Raw genomic sequence first — 18,412 nt, 5'->3', positions numbered from 1 at the left:
TTCAAACAGATGTTTCTTTCTGCTCTTTATTCTGTGAGTGGGAGAAACTGTGAAATCAATTATGAAGGCTGGAAAAACTTATTAGTTTGATGGCAGTCGAGCTGAAGCCTGACAGGAGCATGAACACAGCACAGGGATTCTTCAGGATAAGGAGCGTTTCTGCAGGAAGTAGGTGTTTCTACTCCAAATACAATATCAATGGTGTGGAGCAACAAGCAAAAACATCTGAGGACTAAAGAAAATCTTTATTACAGCTGTACCAAAGACCATTTTCAATGCACGGACATAAGGCTGAATGCATTTTCTGTAGTGTTTCCTGAAAGACTAAAGGTTCAGAGTAAAAGAGGAAAGAGACAGCAGTAACAAAAAGAGAACTTTGAATTTTTAGGGAACGAACTGGCAATGAAATAGAAATGTGTGCCAGGCAAATAAAGTGAGTGCAGGCCGATGTAGCTGTAGAAGAATAAGATGGATATGTGGTAATAATGAATATGAGAAAGCATCTAACTGCACGAGATTAAAAAAAGAAGACTGAGAAAAAGTAGGAAATGAAGTTTTAACCACGTCGCTCTCTGTGCAAAAACTGTTTTATAGTTTGAGAACACAAGACCAGCACTGCATTCTGCTAACAAAGAGCTAACTGGTTCAGGTAACTCTTCACAGTGAGTTCAGAGGTTGAAAGAAAACATGGCTGAACACATAAAATACCATCTAAACCTGCTGGAAAAGAACAAGAAACAGGGCTGTCCTGTTTTAAGAGCACTTAAAATCAGATTTTTCAGAAAGCATTAATTACCAACTTAGTTCTGTCCATTATATTTACCCCGTGTACTGCACAGTATCCAAATTATAATTTGGATTTCTTCCTTTTTGTGATAGATTTTCTATACAGACATAATTTTCCACAGTGGGTCTAATCACACAGACTAATTCCAGATGTTTCTGGATGTGAAGCATTAGGAGAGCTAAGGGAAGGAGGGCAGCTGAAAACTGGACTGATGAACCCCCAACAGATTTTTCAAAAACGACTGAAACTGCATTTTTTTCCCCTCATTATCAAAAAAATGGGGTTAATGAGTCCGTTTTTCTGGGGCAGGGAGGAGGGACAGAGCACATCCAACTGGGTGAACTATCGAGCCATCACAGGTTTAAGCAGCCACCTCTGGAGCAGGGGCGACCTCGGCTTCAGCAGGTGGAGTGGGATCTACTGCTGCCGTACCAGCGTTTTCTGCCACTGGTTCCTCTGCTGGGGCCTCCAGAGCTGCTTCAGCAACCACCTCTGCCTCCACAGGTGGAGCGGCGTCCTCCGTCTCTGCCGACTCAGCTGCCGTCTCAGCTGCTGCCTCTGGAACGACCGCCTCAGAGACGGCGGCAGCTTCTGCTTCTTCAGATGCAGCTTCCACAACAGGTTCAGCAGCTGTCTCTCCTACAGGTTCTGCAGCAGCAGCAGTGGCCGACTCAGCAATGACCTCAGCAGCAGGGGCTTCCTCCTCCACCGGTGCAGGCTCAACTGCAGGTGGAGCTGCCTCTGGTGCTGCCTTTGCTGAAGAAGCTGCAGCGTAAGAGGCCAGAAAGAGAAACATGTGAAAGATTTCTCTCTAGTACATGTTAGCTATGTGATGCTTGTCTTATCTGTGCCTGAATAAAGTTTTAACCTCTGGAGATTAAAGGTGAAAGCAACTGTGCACTTTTATTACTGTAGGTTTAATCTTTCCAGAGTATGTTGCTCATCTGTGCATTAAAAGCTATTTGACATGAGACTTCCAGCAGCAGATAAAGAAGGCTTAAAGGTCAAGACTTAAGGTCTTTGAGGACTAAAAGGTGACATAGCTGCTGTTAAAACTGTAAACATGACAGAAATATATTATTACCACTCCTATAACTGCTTATTGACGATTGTGGAGTGAAAAAGTCAGAATCAATGCTCAGTACGACTTCAGTCAGCACTTCAGAGATAAAGTTTAACGTCTCAGGCTCCGAATCTGAGCTAATATTATGGACATTTTGGGCTGTTGCCATTTTAGATTTCTGAAACCAGTATCATTAACTGGGAAACAGAGCACATGCATAGAGTACTGAGTTGTCACTCATAAGGTAGACTGGCCTTACATCATACACTGATTTATTTTCCTATTTTCCTCTAACAGCGACCAATCGTACAATAATGATTTTACCACGTATGTGTGTGCGTGTAATATTTTAGAAATCACAGTTATTTAGATTTTTGTAGCCTTCATCCTGACGTGCGTGTGATGTTACAGTCTCCGTTTGTGTTTCATTCACGTGTCGCCCATGGTCACCCATACATAGCTTATTGGTCACCAAAATTTGTATCCAAGATGGAATTTTGTTCGAGTCACCACTAAATATGTGATGAAGAATTTAAAAGAGCACCACAGGATTTTTAACTAGTTTAAACATAATGTGGTTAAATAGCAGGAAAGCTTTTTCGGAGGTTATACATCACGTGAGTGGTAGGTTTGTTTTTTCGGATTTATGTTTACTGTACTGGTTTTTACAGCAACACAATTCACCCCCTACTGGCCATTAGAAAGAATGCAGGTATAACTTGCACCTTTCAAACCCGGAAGGTACATCAATCTTTTAGTCTATACTGTTCTTTTCTGTCCAGTTGGTGTCAAGGAACTTATACTATTTTGCCAAACGTATTTACTCGCTGAGCTCAGGTGTTCCAATCACTTCCATGGCCACAGGTGTATAAGATCAAGCACCTAGGCATGCAGACTGCTTCTGCAAACATTTGTGAAACTCTCAGGAGATCAGTGAGTTTCACTGTGGTACCGTGATAGTCCAGTCGTGACATTTCACAGTCAGCTGTTGGCGGTATTTTAAGAAAGTGGAAGTGATTTGGAATGACAAACTCAGCCATGAAGTGATAGGCCAAGAAAAATCACAGAGCGGGTTGCCAACTGTCGGACTCGTCTGACTGCATTGTGCCAAGTGTAAGGTTTGGTGTAGGGGGGTTTATGGTGCACGGCTCGTTTTCAGGAACTGGGCTCGGCCCCTTAGCTCTAGCAAAAGGAACTTAATGCTTCAGCACAAGGCAAGGTCCATAAAGACATGGATGAGTTTGGTATGGAAGAACTTCACTGGCCTGCACAGAGTCCTGACCTCAACCCGACAGAACACCTTTGAGACGAATGCACCGATGTCGGCCTTCTCATCCATCATTGGTGTCTGACCTCACAAATGCACTTCTGGAAGAATGGTCAAAACTCCCCTAAACACACTAAATGTTATGGAAAGCTTTCCCAGAAGAGCTGAAGCTGTTATAGATGCAAAGCACGTCAGGTTAATGTGTGCATTCAGCTCCTTAAAGACCAAAGGTGGTTTCCTCTCCATCGATGTAAGCAGCAGCATTTTGACTTCTTATTTCGCAGTGAAAACAACACTTCCATGCTGCATGATCACAACTAACCCACTGACAGCTGCTGCTTATCACCATTACAGCACAGTTGACAGCTCTGGGCACAGCGCCATGGCCTCTCCGGGCTGAGTAGACAAAACTTGCGCAGACAGAAATCAAAACAGACAGGCACGATGAAGCCATTCAGAGTGATCAGTCTACCGTGCAGCTGGTGAAGCTGGAATCAGCCCTGAAATAGATTCACTTCTTCTTTTCTGCTTTCTCTGTCTTCGATTAAACAGTTACAGACTCCGACATCAGACTTCTGTGGTCAAACAGCTAGTACGAATTACTGCTGCGGCTGTCACATCATAAAACCGGTCCTTTCACAGTCAGCGATGGTGTTTCGGGGCTCTTCACTCATCGCTGTGTTTGAACCCACACACGGGAGCTCTGTGGGGAGTTTGCACTCTCTCACTGTGACTGTGTCAGTTTCCTGTAGGATCTCCAGTTTTTCTACTATCAAAAACAAGCTAGGTTGGTGCTGCCTATCCTTGAGTTTCACATACTGGTTAAATAAAAGGTTTTAAAATCCTTTAATTTACAAGAAATTAGTGTTTTAAGTTGCATATCAGACCTTCGCTTGCTTTAGCTGCGATAACATAAGTTGAAATCTGTGTCTTGTCTGTGCAGCGTGTACGGCTTGCACAATGTCATGTTCACAAAGCTGAGTTGTGGATGACGGTGTTTGTTTTTGAGTGTGTGTGTATGAGAAAGTAGCTGACCCTTCGCCATGGAGCCCATGTTGGCGAGTCTTTCCTCGTAACGCTCGGTATCATCATTGACCGTCTTGTATGCCTGAAAGAAACACAGCAGACATGTACTCATTACATTCCAGCACACAGCTAATGATAACGGCGCGACTCAAAATCCAACCTCAAGCTGACATTTTGTCCAACATGGACTAACACAGTCAGACACACTTGTTTGCTTTGCCAAGAGCCTGACGGTGAATGGGGTACAAATCTAACCGAACAATGGCTGCAAAAAGGGAGAGATTGTCAAAAAGCACAAAGAGCCTCTTTTGTCCCGTCCAGCGTCTGAGCTGTGGTAACGTCTGCAGACCAGGCTGGCTTCAGACTACATTGCTCCCAGTTTGCACCAGCAAGGACAGAAGCCTGTAAAACTACCAGGTAACTGCATCTATCCAATACAGCAGCTTATTGTTCTGGTTTTGAATGAGTATTAAAGTTCTATGAAGATGTAAAAAGAGAGAGCAGACCTTTTTTACACTCCTGTATAACACTGAAAAACACGGATTTATTGAAAAGTATAAAAGGGGATGAGTTACTTTCATTTCCAGCTCTGTGTTTCTATTCTTGCACTAGCTTTGCATGACTAACACTTCAAAATAATCCTCAGTCATCTTGTATTGGACCTTGAACCTCTCAGTTCATCCTCTGTCTTAACCCCATCACCCCCTCCCTTTTGGAAAACTTTCTTCACATAAACAACTAGTTCAAAATCTTTGCGCATCTGAACACATGACAAGTCTTTAACGAAATAACTGAATATAACTGCTGCATGTTTAGCTAAACTTTGTGACTTAGTAAATTTATTCTCATTGAGAATGTGTGCAGCAGTAATATTTAATTATTCTGTGTCCTGTAAACCACGTGTTTAAGCAGCAGGTGACTTGTGTGCCAGAGATGACCATATTAGGGATATCCTCTCCCAGTGACATCACACAGAGCCAAGAATAGAAACAAACTGTGTGAAACAAACAAAGGTAAGGATTGGTCAGCAAGTGTTATTTGATCTTAAATTTAAAGGTTACTTGTAATGTTGTAATTCATGTTAACTACAGTGGATCTGTAGTACTAGGTGGTTTTGTGCAGGTTAACCTCATTTTGCAGTGATGAAGAAGGCCTGGTGCAGAGCAGGCAGTGGTTCTTATAGGTTCTCATTCTCTGGGATGGGCACCTCTGATCGGACATGAACAACCAGGTGAAAATGATTTTCTTTGAAGGGGAAATAAATTAATTCAATGATGCTACTGCACTGATGACATGCACCTCTATTTATGTGAAATTTAACATGGATTTGCTTATTGTTAACTAAATGAAATATGTGACAAAAAGTCACAAAAAAACTGGGTTAGATCAATGTTAGCAGTCATCAGTGTTCAATTTAGACATGAATCCCTTTGTGGTGGCATCAGGAAGGGCATCTGGAGTAAAAAGTGCCAAATCAGTGTATAACACCTGCTTATTACTGAATTACATTGTCTAAATCAAGAAAGAGCAGTAAACCTCAGAGCAGCAGCACCGCAGGGCAGCTGATCACGGCTCATATAAAGGAAAACAACACAAATAACAGATATTAATACAAATGATCGCAAAGATTTTCTTTTCCTCACGCTGTAGCGTTCCTCACCTGAAAAATCCATGTGTAACACCTACTTACAGCAGTCAAAACAGTACACACATGGTGAAAAGGTGGACTTAGAAACCATCGCCTATAACCTGATCTGATACTCACATAAACAACTGCCGCAGTGAGGCCGCCACCACACAAAACAAAGTACGTCATGTTGGTGGAGCCTCCGGGAACACCGAAGGCCATGTGTCGCACCGGAGCTGTGGAGAGACACACACGGGTACAGTTATCCGGCGAGCTTGTAATAAAGACATTTATTCATATAAACACGTAAGTGCATTTAAAATAAGAATCAGTACTAATACTGGAGAGTCATGGATAGAAACCACTACAGCTCTGATACTTTGTGAGTTTATTTTGTTCAGAAAACTGTCGCTCCATCAGAAGCACGACGGGCACGAAGAACAGTGCATTCTAACAGCGTCAACATGTCTCCATCCCTTAATCCAGTTACACAATACAGCCCGGTCATTTGTAGCAGAGGAGATGGAAAGATTTAGCAGCAGCCAAGCCAAACACTGAATCTTTGCTTAAATTAAACCCCCGATACGCACACACACACACACACTACACAAACACTAAGACTTCCTGAATGATGATCTCAGATTTGCATCAAAACAAACAACATAAACCAGTGGGTTCAAATTCATATGGAATAGTCCTTTAGCACATATCAGGACTGCCGCTGTGGTGTTGGTGACGAGTGCAGCTGCAAAAAGATCAGCTGGTGTTTAAAGGTGGTGCCGGTGGTGCAAGCAGGGTGGCATAAATAAAATCACACTGCCTCAGTCTAATCTCTTCCTATCTGGACCTCTCACTCTCACACACTCTGTGAGACTGTGCAGTCACAGAACACAGGGTGCAGCACATCTCGCCCCTCTTTGTTTGTGTGTGTTCATGCAAATCCTAACCCATCCTGTCACTTTTGACTTTTCCACTGACTGACATTTAAACTTTATCGATTGTTCTTTGTCATCCAGCACATACCTCAGCAGCCACTGCTTTTCACAAGGTTGAAACTGGTTTAATCAGAAAGACTGAAAACAGAGCCTGCGAGACTCAACCTCAGCTCAATAATACAAGAAAAGGGCTTGTCTTATAAACGTCACTTTGTTCTCACAGGTTCAGAAGAACTGCGCCAAATGGCGTAGGTACATTTTGAAATCTTAAATGAGATCCACTATGCATTTGCATATTTTCTGTCATATATTAACTGTTAGAACGGTGGATGTGCATATTACTATTTACAAAAGTTTGAAAACAATCCCTGTGAACCAAAAGTTAAAGCTTCAGCCTGCTTCAAAATATTTTCTACAGTTGGCTCTGGATGATGTCAGTGAAAGCAGACATCCCTAACATCAGGCACACAGCTCTGGAAGGAGGGATTGTTTTGAATTGTGGATCAAGCAAAGCTACTCTCGTAGAGCACTAGAGGTAAAAAATAAAAGCATAATGTGTTCCTTTTAAAGTAGCTGAAATGACACCATGAACCCGGAAAGCACTAAGGCTTAAATCTATCTACAGCCTCTCAATGGCTTCAAAAAGCTTTAAACTGAATTTATGTAATTGTTTAGCTGTCCTGCCTGAACCTAACCAAACATGCTTTTCCTTCAGTGCCTAAACTTAACCAATGAGCTTTCAGAGCTTAAACCTATGATGGTAGTTTTGAGTGAGAAAACACATAAAAGTCCCAACAGGATATATGCATATAATACAAAGTCTGTGTGATGTCCTGTTAAACTGTCTGACTAAACCAGGGTTTTTCTAGCATTGTTAGTATGTCTGACCATCATACAGACCTTTTCCATTTATATGCTACATGTGAGAAATCTGTTTCCAGCATCGTCTGGAGTTCCTGCGTGAGCTGTAAAAATGGCTTCAGTGAGCTTTAGAGGTGCTTTTACATTATTTTTATCTTTGGACAGAACCATTTACCTCCTCTTCCCACTCTTTGCGCTAAACTGCAGCTTTATTTAACGTCCCATCAACCTTTTATCGAAGCCAACTCGCTGTCTCTGTTTTTGACTTTATATTTAAGAGCACTGTGCAAAGTTTCACTGCTGCACCGCTGAATTACAAACCCAAAACAGAGCTGAGGTTTGTCCTCCCTCCTGCTCTAATACCAATGACACAGCAGCACAGTGCAGGGACAGGTTACTTATACAGGTTATTTATACAGGTAATCACTTAATCCTGGCTGCTGGGTTCAAGCCTGTAAACATAGACACGCATGTCAGGGAACAGCAGACAAGACAGACATGTCTGAGGACATGATGGTCAAACAGGAAGGGACCTGCTGCATACTTAGGATGCAGTGTGTCGAGCTGGTGTGTAGTTAGAAAGCAGTAGCAGTATCCACCTCCTTTCTTTCACGTCACATCTTCTGTTTTTTGCCTGCTTGTAACTTCAAAAACACAAAAACCTTCTATCATGGCCAAATGTAGTCTGGCTTGCAGCATTTTGCCACAGATTTCTCAGCAGGAAATTAAAGCAGCAGCAGCAGAAGCAGCAGCTTTGCCTCGGGCTGAATTCCACAAAGCTCTGATCCCAAACTAAGGGATGATCCGGGCCAGGCAGGCAGGCATGCGTGAAAACAGAGCCAGTCTGAAATCTCCGTCATTGCACGCACTCCAGATTCAGATTTGAAAAATAATTATTCTGAAAAACAGATGTTTTGTTCACTAATAGGTTATAAACGTTGTTATCCAGATAAACTGCATTTAGGACATGATTTTATCGTCTACACTCCTGAGATGCATCACAAAGAATCGCCTTTAATTGTTATTTCTGTTCAAACATTGCATTATTTATAAGTTATTATTTTTTTTGTAACAAAGTTAAAATATGTGATATTTTAAGTGGTACACTTCTCTGTGTTCCCAGAGCACACGCCTTCTTTATCAGACTGCTGCAGCTCGACTGGAAAGCCCTCAAGTGCGTCTCTTTATGGGACTTTTACTTTTCCCTTTCTCAACCCACAAAATCATTAAAAAAATAATAAACTGAACTGGCAGAAAATAAACGAGCACAAACTCCTCTATAAACTCTACTTAATTACTCTAATTAACGCCACAGTAATAATTCCTGGAAAGTCCCATTAAATGTCCTGACTCACCGTATCTGTGTGTCGGCTTGAAAGACCTCCGTGCCAGCGGCCCGACTCTCTGCCATGCCCGTCTGCAGAACATGATTGCTCGGGTATCAGCTGCAGCTAAGCGAGTTTTTCTCCGGCAGGTTTTACAGAGAAATGATGGGAAGCGCTCAGCTGCTGCTCACCAGTGCTGATGGGAACAGAGCACACCCCCATTCAAAAGCAGACAGCTCCACCAGCACGCCCCCTGCAGACGAGAATCTAACAGAACAAAAATAGCAGAAACTGAAGCGCCAAAGAATGAGCAGAGCTGTGATTTTTATTTTCTGCTCGTGTTTGGATCCTTCTGAGGCAGATGTTGACCTGCGTATATCATATAATCCCCCTCTTCCTTCATTAAATCATTTTGCTCTCTCTCTCAGCTGTGACTGTGAGAAGGAGAGATCCCGCAGGCTGGATTTAAGCGCATCACATCCTAGTTCAGTTGCACGAAAACGGTCAGCTGTGGTTGCGTAATGCGCACTCTGCCAGAGTGTGCACGGAGTGACAGAGCCAAGGACAAAAGACTGGCCTGTAGATCAGATCTGGACATCCATAAAAACACAACGCCGAGCGTGAGAGTTTATCAAAGTTTGACTTCTCCTAAATCTATGAGAGTAATAATGTGTTTGCAAGGTTTGTGTAACATCCCATGATATGTCCGGTTTTATTCATTTAATACCACCTCACAAAAACAACAGGTGCTTTATATTCAAAGGTGTAAACCACAAAAACTACAATATTAAAAAAAAAGAAAGAAAACCTCATCAGTGTTCAGCTGATCCTCCATGAGCACTTGGCCCTTTTAATAGGAAGATTCAGCAAGGCCGTCTGCTGTGAGCAGTAAGGACGTGTAGGGAAAGAGAGGAGAAAAACAGATCACATAAATACAAAACACTAAGCACAGAAGAAAAAAGACAAAAGTTAATGACATGGAGTAATAAAAAAAATGGAAGAGAAGTGATGCATCATGGGAAGTCCTCCAGCAGTTTGAGCATATAGCTCAGGTCCCCCTTGGATCGGCAGATATCCATGAATGTAAGGCACAGGAAAGAGACAAAAACTGAGGTAATTGATGTGCACAAGTACTCTGAACTCAAACAAATATATATTTAAAAAGTATTTTTCAGAGTTCAGCTGAAGTTGAATAAAATAACTATTATAAGTTATTTTATTCATTTTATTCAACTTCAGCGCTAATTAACGCTAGTGTTTACTTCCTGAAACTTTTTCATAAATATCTGACATGATGTGTCAAAATCATATTTGAGTTTTTCTAGTGACCCACTGATATTCTGAAGTGATGCGGGGATCAATAAAGTACACATTATTATTATTATTATTTATAAGGAACCCCATTAGCTTCCACAGTAGTGGTTGGTAGTGTTCCTGGGGCCCAAGCCATCAAGTATAATCTGATGAAACATTACCCCAGAACGTAGATGCGAAAAAGTCCACATAATTTGGCTCTTACAACCACCGTAAGGTTTTACAATTGTAAAAATATAAGCATGCAAATATCAATAACATTGAGGCACAATACACACGAATCAAAAACAGGTCACAACTTTGCAATCTTAAAATATTTACAATAAATAAAAACTGTGTAAACAGGCTTTTAAATGTTTTTTTGTTTTTTTTTAAATTATGAATAGTTTATAGTTAATAGGACTTGGCCTGTTTGTGGCAATAACTTTATATTATTTTTTAAGTAAAATAAAATTATTAAATGTTTACAGTGTGCACGGTCGCGCCAAAGCCTTAAACCTGTAGCTGAAGTGGAAATTTGAGATAAAGTGAGTAATTTTACTCTGAGAGGTTTCCTGTACAACCATCATACGTTGCCGGTTAGGTCAGACCAAGAAGTGCCAAAATATTATCTCATTAAAGTCAGACTTAGCATTTTTCTGATATAATGGACATTGTGTTATAAGACTTAGAACAGACAGGTTGTAGTAGGGCTTTAAACCTCAAAACATCAGACCCTACACTCGCTTTATACGGAGTCCCCAAGTCATGTTTTAGTCCCCAGTTTAAAACTCATTAAAAACTATCTGTTCAAAGTTTACATGCTCCAAGCTAAACCCCCACTATGAAATTATCAGGAGGCATTTCCTCTCTTAAACCACCTGCAGGAGCTTTATAGAGCTTCTTTTGGTACAAAAACAGCAAATCAGATTTTACTTAAAAATGTCAGAGTAAGGAAAGCAGCCTCTCCTCCTCTGGTTCCACTCCTCCCTGCATTCAGAGAGACACACCTACCGCTGAGCTGTTGAATGTTGCACAGCTGTGATACTTTCATGTGTGCACACGTCCTTAAACACCAGACGCTGGCTGTTGTTCAGCTGTAGGATCTGCAGAAGTCTGGCTGTTTGACTTTAATCATGTGACAAGCTCTGAATCATCGATTAGACACAAAGTCGTGAAAACACATGTGATGCACTTTTCCAACGCCCACATCATGCACAAGACCCGAGCATGACTGCTGCCGAGTCCGCGTGCAGCCAGGATGAGATGGTGATGTATCAAAACAGCACCAGCTCATATTACACAGTTAGTGAATCACATATGTGTTACATATGTTTTATCCTCCTGAGAAAAGGACGAGTTCACCACAAGATTACATTTAAGCAGTTTTGCCCCAGAACCTCTAACTAATCTGATCTATCAGAAAAGAGCAGTTTAGATAAAACAATAAAAATTAATTTGACCTTTCTGTAATAAAGAAGCATATTCTGAAAACATTTAATGAAGCATCCGTTTATAAACAGCCTGAAATGTCTTGAGAAAAATACATATTATTTTCCACATTCGGTGAGTCTGTACATGTTTACCACAAATCACAGATCTCAGAGGAAAGGCAAAACCCGCCATGTTTAATGGTTTTGTTTTTCCAATAAAGTGTCCAAATATTTTCACGCCTCCTTCTTCTCATCTAATTGGAAATATTGGAGTAAATTTTAACTCAACTACAAATTTCACTCTGTGACCCTTGGATGGGCTGCATGCTTGACACCCCTGGCACAGGATGATTTGACTCAAAGTTTTTAAGCACTGGAGAAACCAGAAGCAGAGATGTTTGCTTTCTTTTGAACATTATTGAACCAAATGACACGGTGACTCATTATGGTGAATGGAGGCAGAGTGCCAGGGTTGGTGGGTGACAGTAGGAAGAAAAGACGTTGCACAACATCACACTAAGTTTGTTCTTTTGAGTAACAGAGTCAGTTTTTCCAAAGCCTGGAGTTATTTTTTGGTGCCATCACATCCCAGAGAAGACTCGCATCTTTGCAGCTGACATTTCCAAAACAAGGAAACTCACAGAAAGAACATCCAGACCAGTGGGGTCAAACTTACAGCCCAGTTTGGTCTGGAGTGGGACAGGCCACTGAAACCACAGTACACACACCTGCACCGCTCTTTGGGTTTACACTTTGAGTAATAAATACACAAAAGCTCATCGGTGAGCCTGATTGGACCCTTTGACCGGCTTGTTCTCTGTTTGACACCCTGATTGATACAGATAAATAGCACACATATCAGGATATATGAATTTGTAATTTTAGGGTAAACTGCTTTTTAAGAGCTCATTCTCAGAGCTATGCACCTTGCTTCAATGCATCCAGTCATATTGGACATATTGGATCTGTGGTATCAGTTCCTGGGTGCACATTCAGTTTGAGTCAGTGAATAACAGCAGCTAAAGAAGCTGTAAGTTTAATGTGACTCGTGCCAGGTAGGAGTTTAGGATTTGGGCTGCTGCTCTGGGTCACAGAACTTTCTGTTAAATTCGGTGAAAGCTGAGCTGCTCGTAGACGATTGCATTACGTTGTATTTATGTCTGAGAAGTAATCGCCTGACACTTTCTAAATCCACAGTAATGGCTCCAAATTTTCATCGCTATTTACTCCGTGTTGGTATCTTTGGCAGCCCTGTTTCTGAGCTGTTATTTTACATGAATTAAACATGGCGTGGTAAAGCAGACCGTTGTAATTCATGATCTGTCACGCGAGAGTATCAGAGTTCCTGATAAATTATCTCTCTAGCTTTAAATCAACTTGCAGAGTGGGCACAATGTGACAACAATGTGTGGATATCATGCATTTTTATTATTTTATTAATTGTAAAAACAGAAATAAAACACCTGTTTTTAGAGTCCTCATCCTGCCGTGGTTTGCATATTTGTGCATACGTCACAGATGGAGATAACACACCTGTGCTCGTCCTGCAAAGCCTCCTCTCTCCTCGAGACGCACTGTAGGCACTGAGATACAAGAAGGAAAGAGGAGACAAGGAGGAACAAAACAGGGAAATGAGAAAGCCCTGAGCTCAGCCAGTGAGACCACACACGCTGAAAATAAACAGCGTCACTGCATCGAAAGCTCACTCGCATGTTTACATTCACAGTATTTTATTTTGCAGCTTTTGTAAACACTGAGATCACAAATATACACTAAATTTCCGAGTGGCACGTTTTGCATTTTTAAGAAGTTAAATATTAAAGTTCTGTGTGGGAGTGACTGGATTTGCATGTCCTCGTCCTCCTCACTCTCAGCAGCAGGCCATCGGCTCCTTCTCCGCCTTCTTCTTGTTAGCGAGTTTAAAGGAGCCGCTGTACGCCAGGGAATTCGCTGTCGGGAGTTTCTTCTGTCTCTTCAGCTTGAGGCTAACAGCGGTGACGATGTCCTCCACATTATCCTGCTGATACAGCGCCTGCTTGCTACCTTGCTGTCCGCTCATGGCTTTCTTTGGAAGATCCTTGGCGGATGTCTCAAAGAAGATCATGCCGTGGGCTTTGGAAAAGCTCATTGCCCGCTCCTGGCTCACCTGGCTGTCAGTCTTTTTGGGGTCACGGAGGTCGCTCTTATTGCCCACCAGGAATCTGAGAGGAGACGAGGAAATGAAAGGTCACAAAGAGTTTGGTCCAAGTTAAACAAACACTTTTGCACACAGAGAACTGATGCAGGTACCTGGGTATGTCCTGGCCGAGGGAGTGCTGCCGGCATTCTTCTACCCAGGAAGTCATTCCGCTAAAGCTGGCAGGACAGGTGACATCATAAATGAAGAGCACCGCGTGGACGTTACGGTAGTAGTGTTGCACCATGGATTTACGAAAGCGCTCCTGTCCGGCTGTGTCCCACAGCTGGAGCTGATGTTGAGGAGGGGAAGTAAGAAAGGAAAGAAAGTGAGAGGCTGATTCTTCTTGAAGGCTGGCGCTGGCACAAACACGAGAAAAAGGACGGAAGGAACAGAGAGGAAGTGTTGAAATTCGTTAAACTCAGTGACATGCACAGAGATGTACAATGAGTCATTTCTGAGAGGGAACCAAAAAAAGGAATAAACAAGCCGATCCTGTTTTTTTTTTTTTAACCAACGATTTCTCTTCAAGGCTTTGTCGAGGTTTATTCAAAGTTTCAAAACAGACCACCCTGACCCCTCAGACATACAGTCCTCATGTCCTCAGAAAAGACAGTAAAAAATAACTACATTAATGCAAAAATAGGGAAGAAACTTGACAAAGAGGGGCACGCAGACCAGGAGACATGGCACGCAAAAGAAAATCCTGAACAGAAATCTGTGGAGGAGCTCTGAAATGCCAAAGTTGGTGGCCCCTGGCCTTTCAAAGCCAGTCAACAGCTGAAACAGGAAATACATTAGCCAATCATCCCATTGCACTGCACGCCTTTACATGTGATCTTAGTAAAGACGGTGGTGAGTTTATTAATGTAACTTATTGGGGCTTATTGGATGCACAGCTCTTCAAGAGTTTTAAACCCGAAACAAAACATGTCATTTGTTCGGTTCTCCTGTGGGACGCAGCCATAACGGTGCAAACCTGTGTGCATGTGTTGTCGTTTAGGGGCTTCAAATAACTGTCTGGATTCGGACCAAGATGGCTGCTGAGCTGCAAACGGACAAAATCAAAGGGGGCCCAAGGGTTAGACGTGGCCTATAGACCAGACCTTCTCAATCTGGACACTGATGTCCTGCTACAGTTGATTTACCGGTCAATCTATTCTTGCCCACACCTATAACTGATAAGGAGTGGTTAGTAACACACTGAGGAGTGCTGGTTTTCTCTTAGAGACAGGGTGAGGAGCTCAGTCATTCAGGAGGAGCTCAGAGGACAGTTTCTACAGGGGCGCCTCCTGATGCCTCCCGACTGCTACATGAGGTATTTCAGGCATGTCGTACTGGAGGAGACCCACGAGGGCACGATGGAGAGTTTCTGCTTCTTGGATTGCTCAAAAGCACATCAGGTTTCACCTAGAGGAGCGGAAGGAAGTGAACAAGGTCTGGACATCTCTGCCTAAACTGCTTTCACGTAGATGGATGGATGCTTCATCAGCAACCTAAGCAGTGGTGCATATCAGACTTTAGACCAATTACATTTTGAGTTCAGTGATATTTTTATCCTCTAACTTTCATTTGAAGTTGTGATCTTTTTGGATTCAGTTGTTAGCACATTAGCTTCAGTGAGTAAGTCAGTTTGGGGTGGGGACTCTGGCCACTCCTGATCCCAGTGACCCCTTAAACAGAAGCAAGCATCCCAAGAACCCTACTGTTGGATCAAATCAGCATTAACAGGCGCAGTTTAAGCATATTCTTACTAAAATATATGAAAGTGTTTACTTCCTGAAACTTTTTGACAAATATCTGACATAATGTGTCAAAATCATATTTGAGTTTTTCTAGTGACCCCTGATATTGTGAATGTGAGGAATAGATGTTGGCATCCTGTGTGGATATATGCTTTCTAAAAAATTATTTTGCAGAAACTTTGGCACCACTTTGGAAGCCTCTCGTGTACAGAAGTTGAGTATTTTAGGTAATTAGATCTATGCTCTGAAGCTCGAAAGCAACATTTAAAATATGCTTACTACCCACACCACCAGGATCTAGTCTTTACTTGTTGCCACAGAGCTGGGAGTCTGAACAGACCTGCTTGAGACAGGACCTGCAGTAGCTGCCTCTAAAGCTCTGAAACACTTCTCAATCATTTTGGAGCTGCTTATAGGAACATTACTAAAACATAAATGATTCATCCTGATTATCTGGTTTTCATTATCACTGAAATTCAGTTCAACTGAATCTTAGGAGTCGCCACCCGCTGGTCATTAGAAAGAATGTCCATTTTACGGTTTGACTGCACTGGATGGACCCGAAACACTTATGTCGACTGACTTGATCACGAACTTACGGTTTAAGATCCTGGGCTGTTGTTAAACTGTGTCAGATACTGGTAACTAAATGCACCGCTAAGCAAAAGGAAAAAAATATCCTAAGGTTACAAATCCTGTGTCACCACTCAGACACACTTCCTCTATCATGTGGTCATTTCAAAAGACAAACTGAGACTCACATTTTTAGTAAATACCGGATTCGATTTTCATTTCAACAAAACAAACAAACTTTCTCCACATCCTAGCTACAGCCTAAACATCTAATGTGTGTTTTTGTGGCTGTGGACGCTCGCAGTGATTTAGAGGCTGACACAGGCCTGCAAACACAAGCAGGTCTGCTGATTTTCTGCCATCCAGAGAATTTTTCAGTCGTCCAGTCTGGGACAAATAAGTGTGTGTTAATGCAGCAGAGCCACACTCCAGTGTAGACACTTACTGACAGCGATCCTGAGATCCAGGAGCTGACAGAGGAGATAAAAATGATTTAACTACACATAAACACGAGGGATCGAAGCCGTGGTTGTGTATTTTTCCTTTTATCATGAGGCTGATTTAAAAAAAATACAAATGAACTCACAGAAATTATTTCTAAAACTTCAACAAACCGAAAAGTTACTTAATTGTTTGGGGATTTTCAAAATAAGAGAGTGTTAGCTATGCGTAAAAGTTGCCGTTCAGAACCCTCATCAGCGCAAATATCTCCAACTTGGTTCATTAATGCTTGCTTTTTAGTGGTGGATGACCGTCACCAGTTACCTTGATTTTCTCTCCATCGATTTCAAGCACTCTCTCCCGAAAGTCCACGCCGATGGTAGCCTCCGATCTGCAGGGAAACTCCCCGCCGCACAGTCGGTGGGTGAGGCAGGTTTTACCCACCCCGGAGTCTCCAATCACAAGCACCTTAAATGTCCGACAGCGGGTTAGCAGTGAGGAAACACTACCCAAAGAACCGGAAAACTCGAGAGACGAATCCATTTAGCCCGAGTCCTTCAAGGTAATAACAAAGCGCAAAAAATGCGCAGTTGGCTTCAAACGGCGTCTCCAAAGATGCAGCCTCTCCCCGTCTGACCAAAACTTCTGCAAACACAAAATCTTCTGCTGGTTTCGTAAACTTTTCCAAAATCTCCGTGCAGACTATCCACAGTGCTGCCCAGCGTGGGTGTGAGGAGGAGGACCCGGCGTTTCAGTGTGGTGATGAGGGTGGAGAGTTCAGGGTCTCAGCTTCCTGGCACATTAACGTGATTGGCTGATTTTAGTTCCTTTCCCTTTTAAGTGTCTGTGAAGGTTCTCAGTCATCCAGGTCATCGTAGTCAAAGGAGTTTGCAAAGAAAAGCGTCTGGACTTCTTTAAGTTGCTTGAAGACGTTTCACCTCTCATCTGAGAAGCTTCTTCAGTTCTAAGGTCAAATGGCCGAAAGTCCCAGATTTAAACCCAGTGGAAGTATCCCCCCAAGGAGGGACAAAGGACCCCCTGATGATCCTCTAATCACATAAGTGTTTTCACTTCACAACAGCGCGGGACATGGTGGTACCTTCTCCTGCCAGTGCTGGAAATGACAGGTCATCTTTTTTGGGGGGGTCAGAGGATAAAGAGGATAAAGGTGTCTCGTCTTCAGCACGATGCTGCCCCCTCCTGGTGGGCAAGTGACTCCGCATCCTGACCATTCATATCCATGAAGTTTGGTGGTTCCCTTTAATGCTCTGTTTCTTCATTTCTGGTTAATTATACTTTATATTGTACATAATACTTATGATGATTTGGTCAGGAATGACTCCTCACTCTGTGACAGGAGACGGCTACATTTTAAAAACTACTAGATTTTATAGGAATTTTAGGATAGCAGAGAAAAAAAAAACTTGTTGAGAATCACAGGTTTCCTGGTTTGTAACTGACAAGTGCACAAACATTAAAACTTTATTAAAATCACAGCTTTAAGTTAAATCAGTGTTTTGGAAGTGTTCAGTGCCAACATGATGGATCAGAGAGAAGGTCTACTTTTGTGTTTGGGGAAAAAAAAAAAAAAAAAAGGTGTTTTCAAAGGACTTTTTCTGGTAGCATCTACACCAGGTTTTGCCATTCAAAAACTGCATGCTTGGATTAACCAACAAACATGATTTAAAAAAAAAAAAAAAAAAAAAAAAAATACTGATTTTTCCCCCTCCTAAAAGGTTTTCACTCTTAGTGACCAGACATCATCTTCATTGTTACAGTAGGGAGCACTGACAGCGCACACCAAGAGGGTCACAGGTTCAGGTTTTCAGTGTTCTCTGTGTGACTGAAGGCTCTGTTTGA

At 42.2% G+C, this 18,412-nt stretch overlaps 2 protein-coding genes across 3 annotated transcripts; both read right to left on the bottom strand.

The window, feature by feature from the left end:
- Positions 1-226: 226 nt before the first annotated feature.
- Positions 227-9,099, bottom strand: LOC116331487 (cytochrome c1-like). The gene is made up of 4 exons (XM_039613804.1): positions 8,922-9,099; positions 5,909-6,006; positions 4,153-4,225; positions 227-1,552 (listed from the first exon to the last, which is right to left on the bottom strand). Exons 1-4 carry the CDS (start codon positions 8,992-8,994, stop codon positions 1,149-1,151), a joined length of 648 nt encoding a protein of 215 aa, XP_039469738.1. The 5' UTR covers positions 8,995-9,099; the 3' UTR covers positions 227-1,148.
- A 3,929-nt stretch (positions 9,100-13,028) lies between these two features.
- LOC116331511 (ras-related protein Rab-33B-like) lies at positions 13,029-17,386 on the bottom strand. Of its 2 annotated transcripts, none has more exons than XM_039613078.1 (3): positions 16,877-17,008; positions 13,907-14,152; positions 13,029-13,818 (listed from the first exon to the last, which is right to left on the bottom strand). In XM_039613078.1, exons 1-3 carry the CDS (start codon positions 16,891-16,893, stop codon positions 13,488-13,490), a joined length of 594 nt encoding a protein of 197 aa, XP_039469012.1. In that variant the 5' UTR covers positions 16,894-17,008; the 3' UTR covers positions 13,029-13,487. The 2 variants fall into 2 exon arrangements, with proteins under 2 accessions (XP_039469012.1, XP_031610084.1); XM_031754224.2 differs by having other exon boundaries at positions 13,033-13,818; positions 13,907-14,085; positions 16,877-17,386.
- Between the last annotated feature and the right edge of the window lie 1,026 nt (positions 17,387-18,412).

This window comes from Oreochromis aureus, linkage group 6 (assembly GCF_013358895.1).
Source record: "Oreochromis aureus strain Israel breed Guangdong linkage group 6, ZZ_aureus, whole genome shotgun sequence".
Taxonomy (NCBI): Eukaryota; Metazoa; Chordata; class Actinopteri; order Cichliformes; family Cichlidae; genus Oreochromis; species Oreochromis aureus.
Note: the sequence above shows the minus strand (reverse complement) of the source record. Positions and strands in the feature narration are given on the sequence as shown.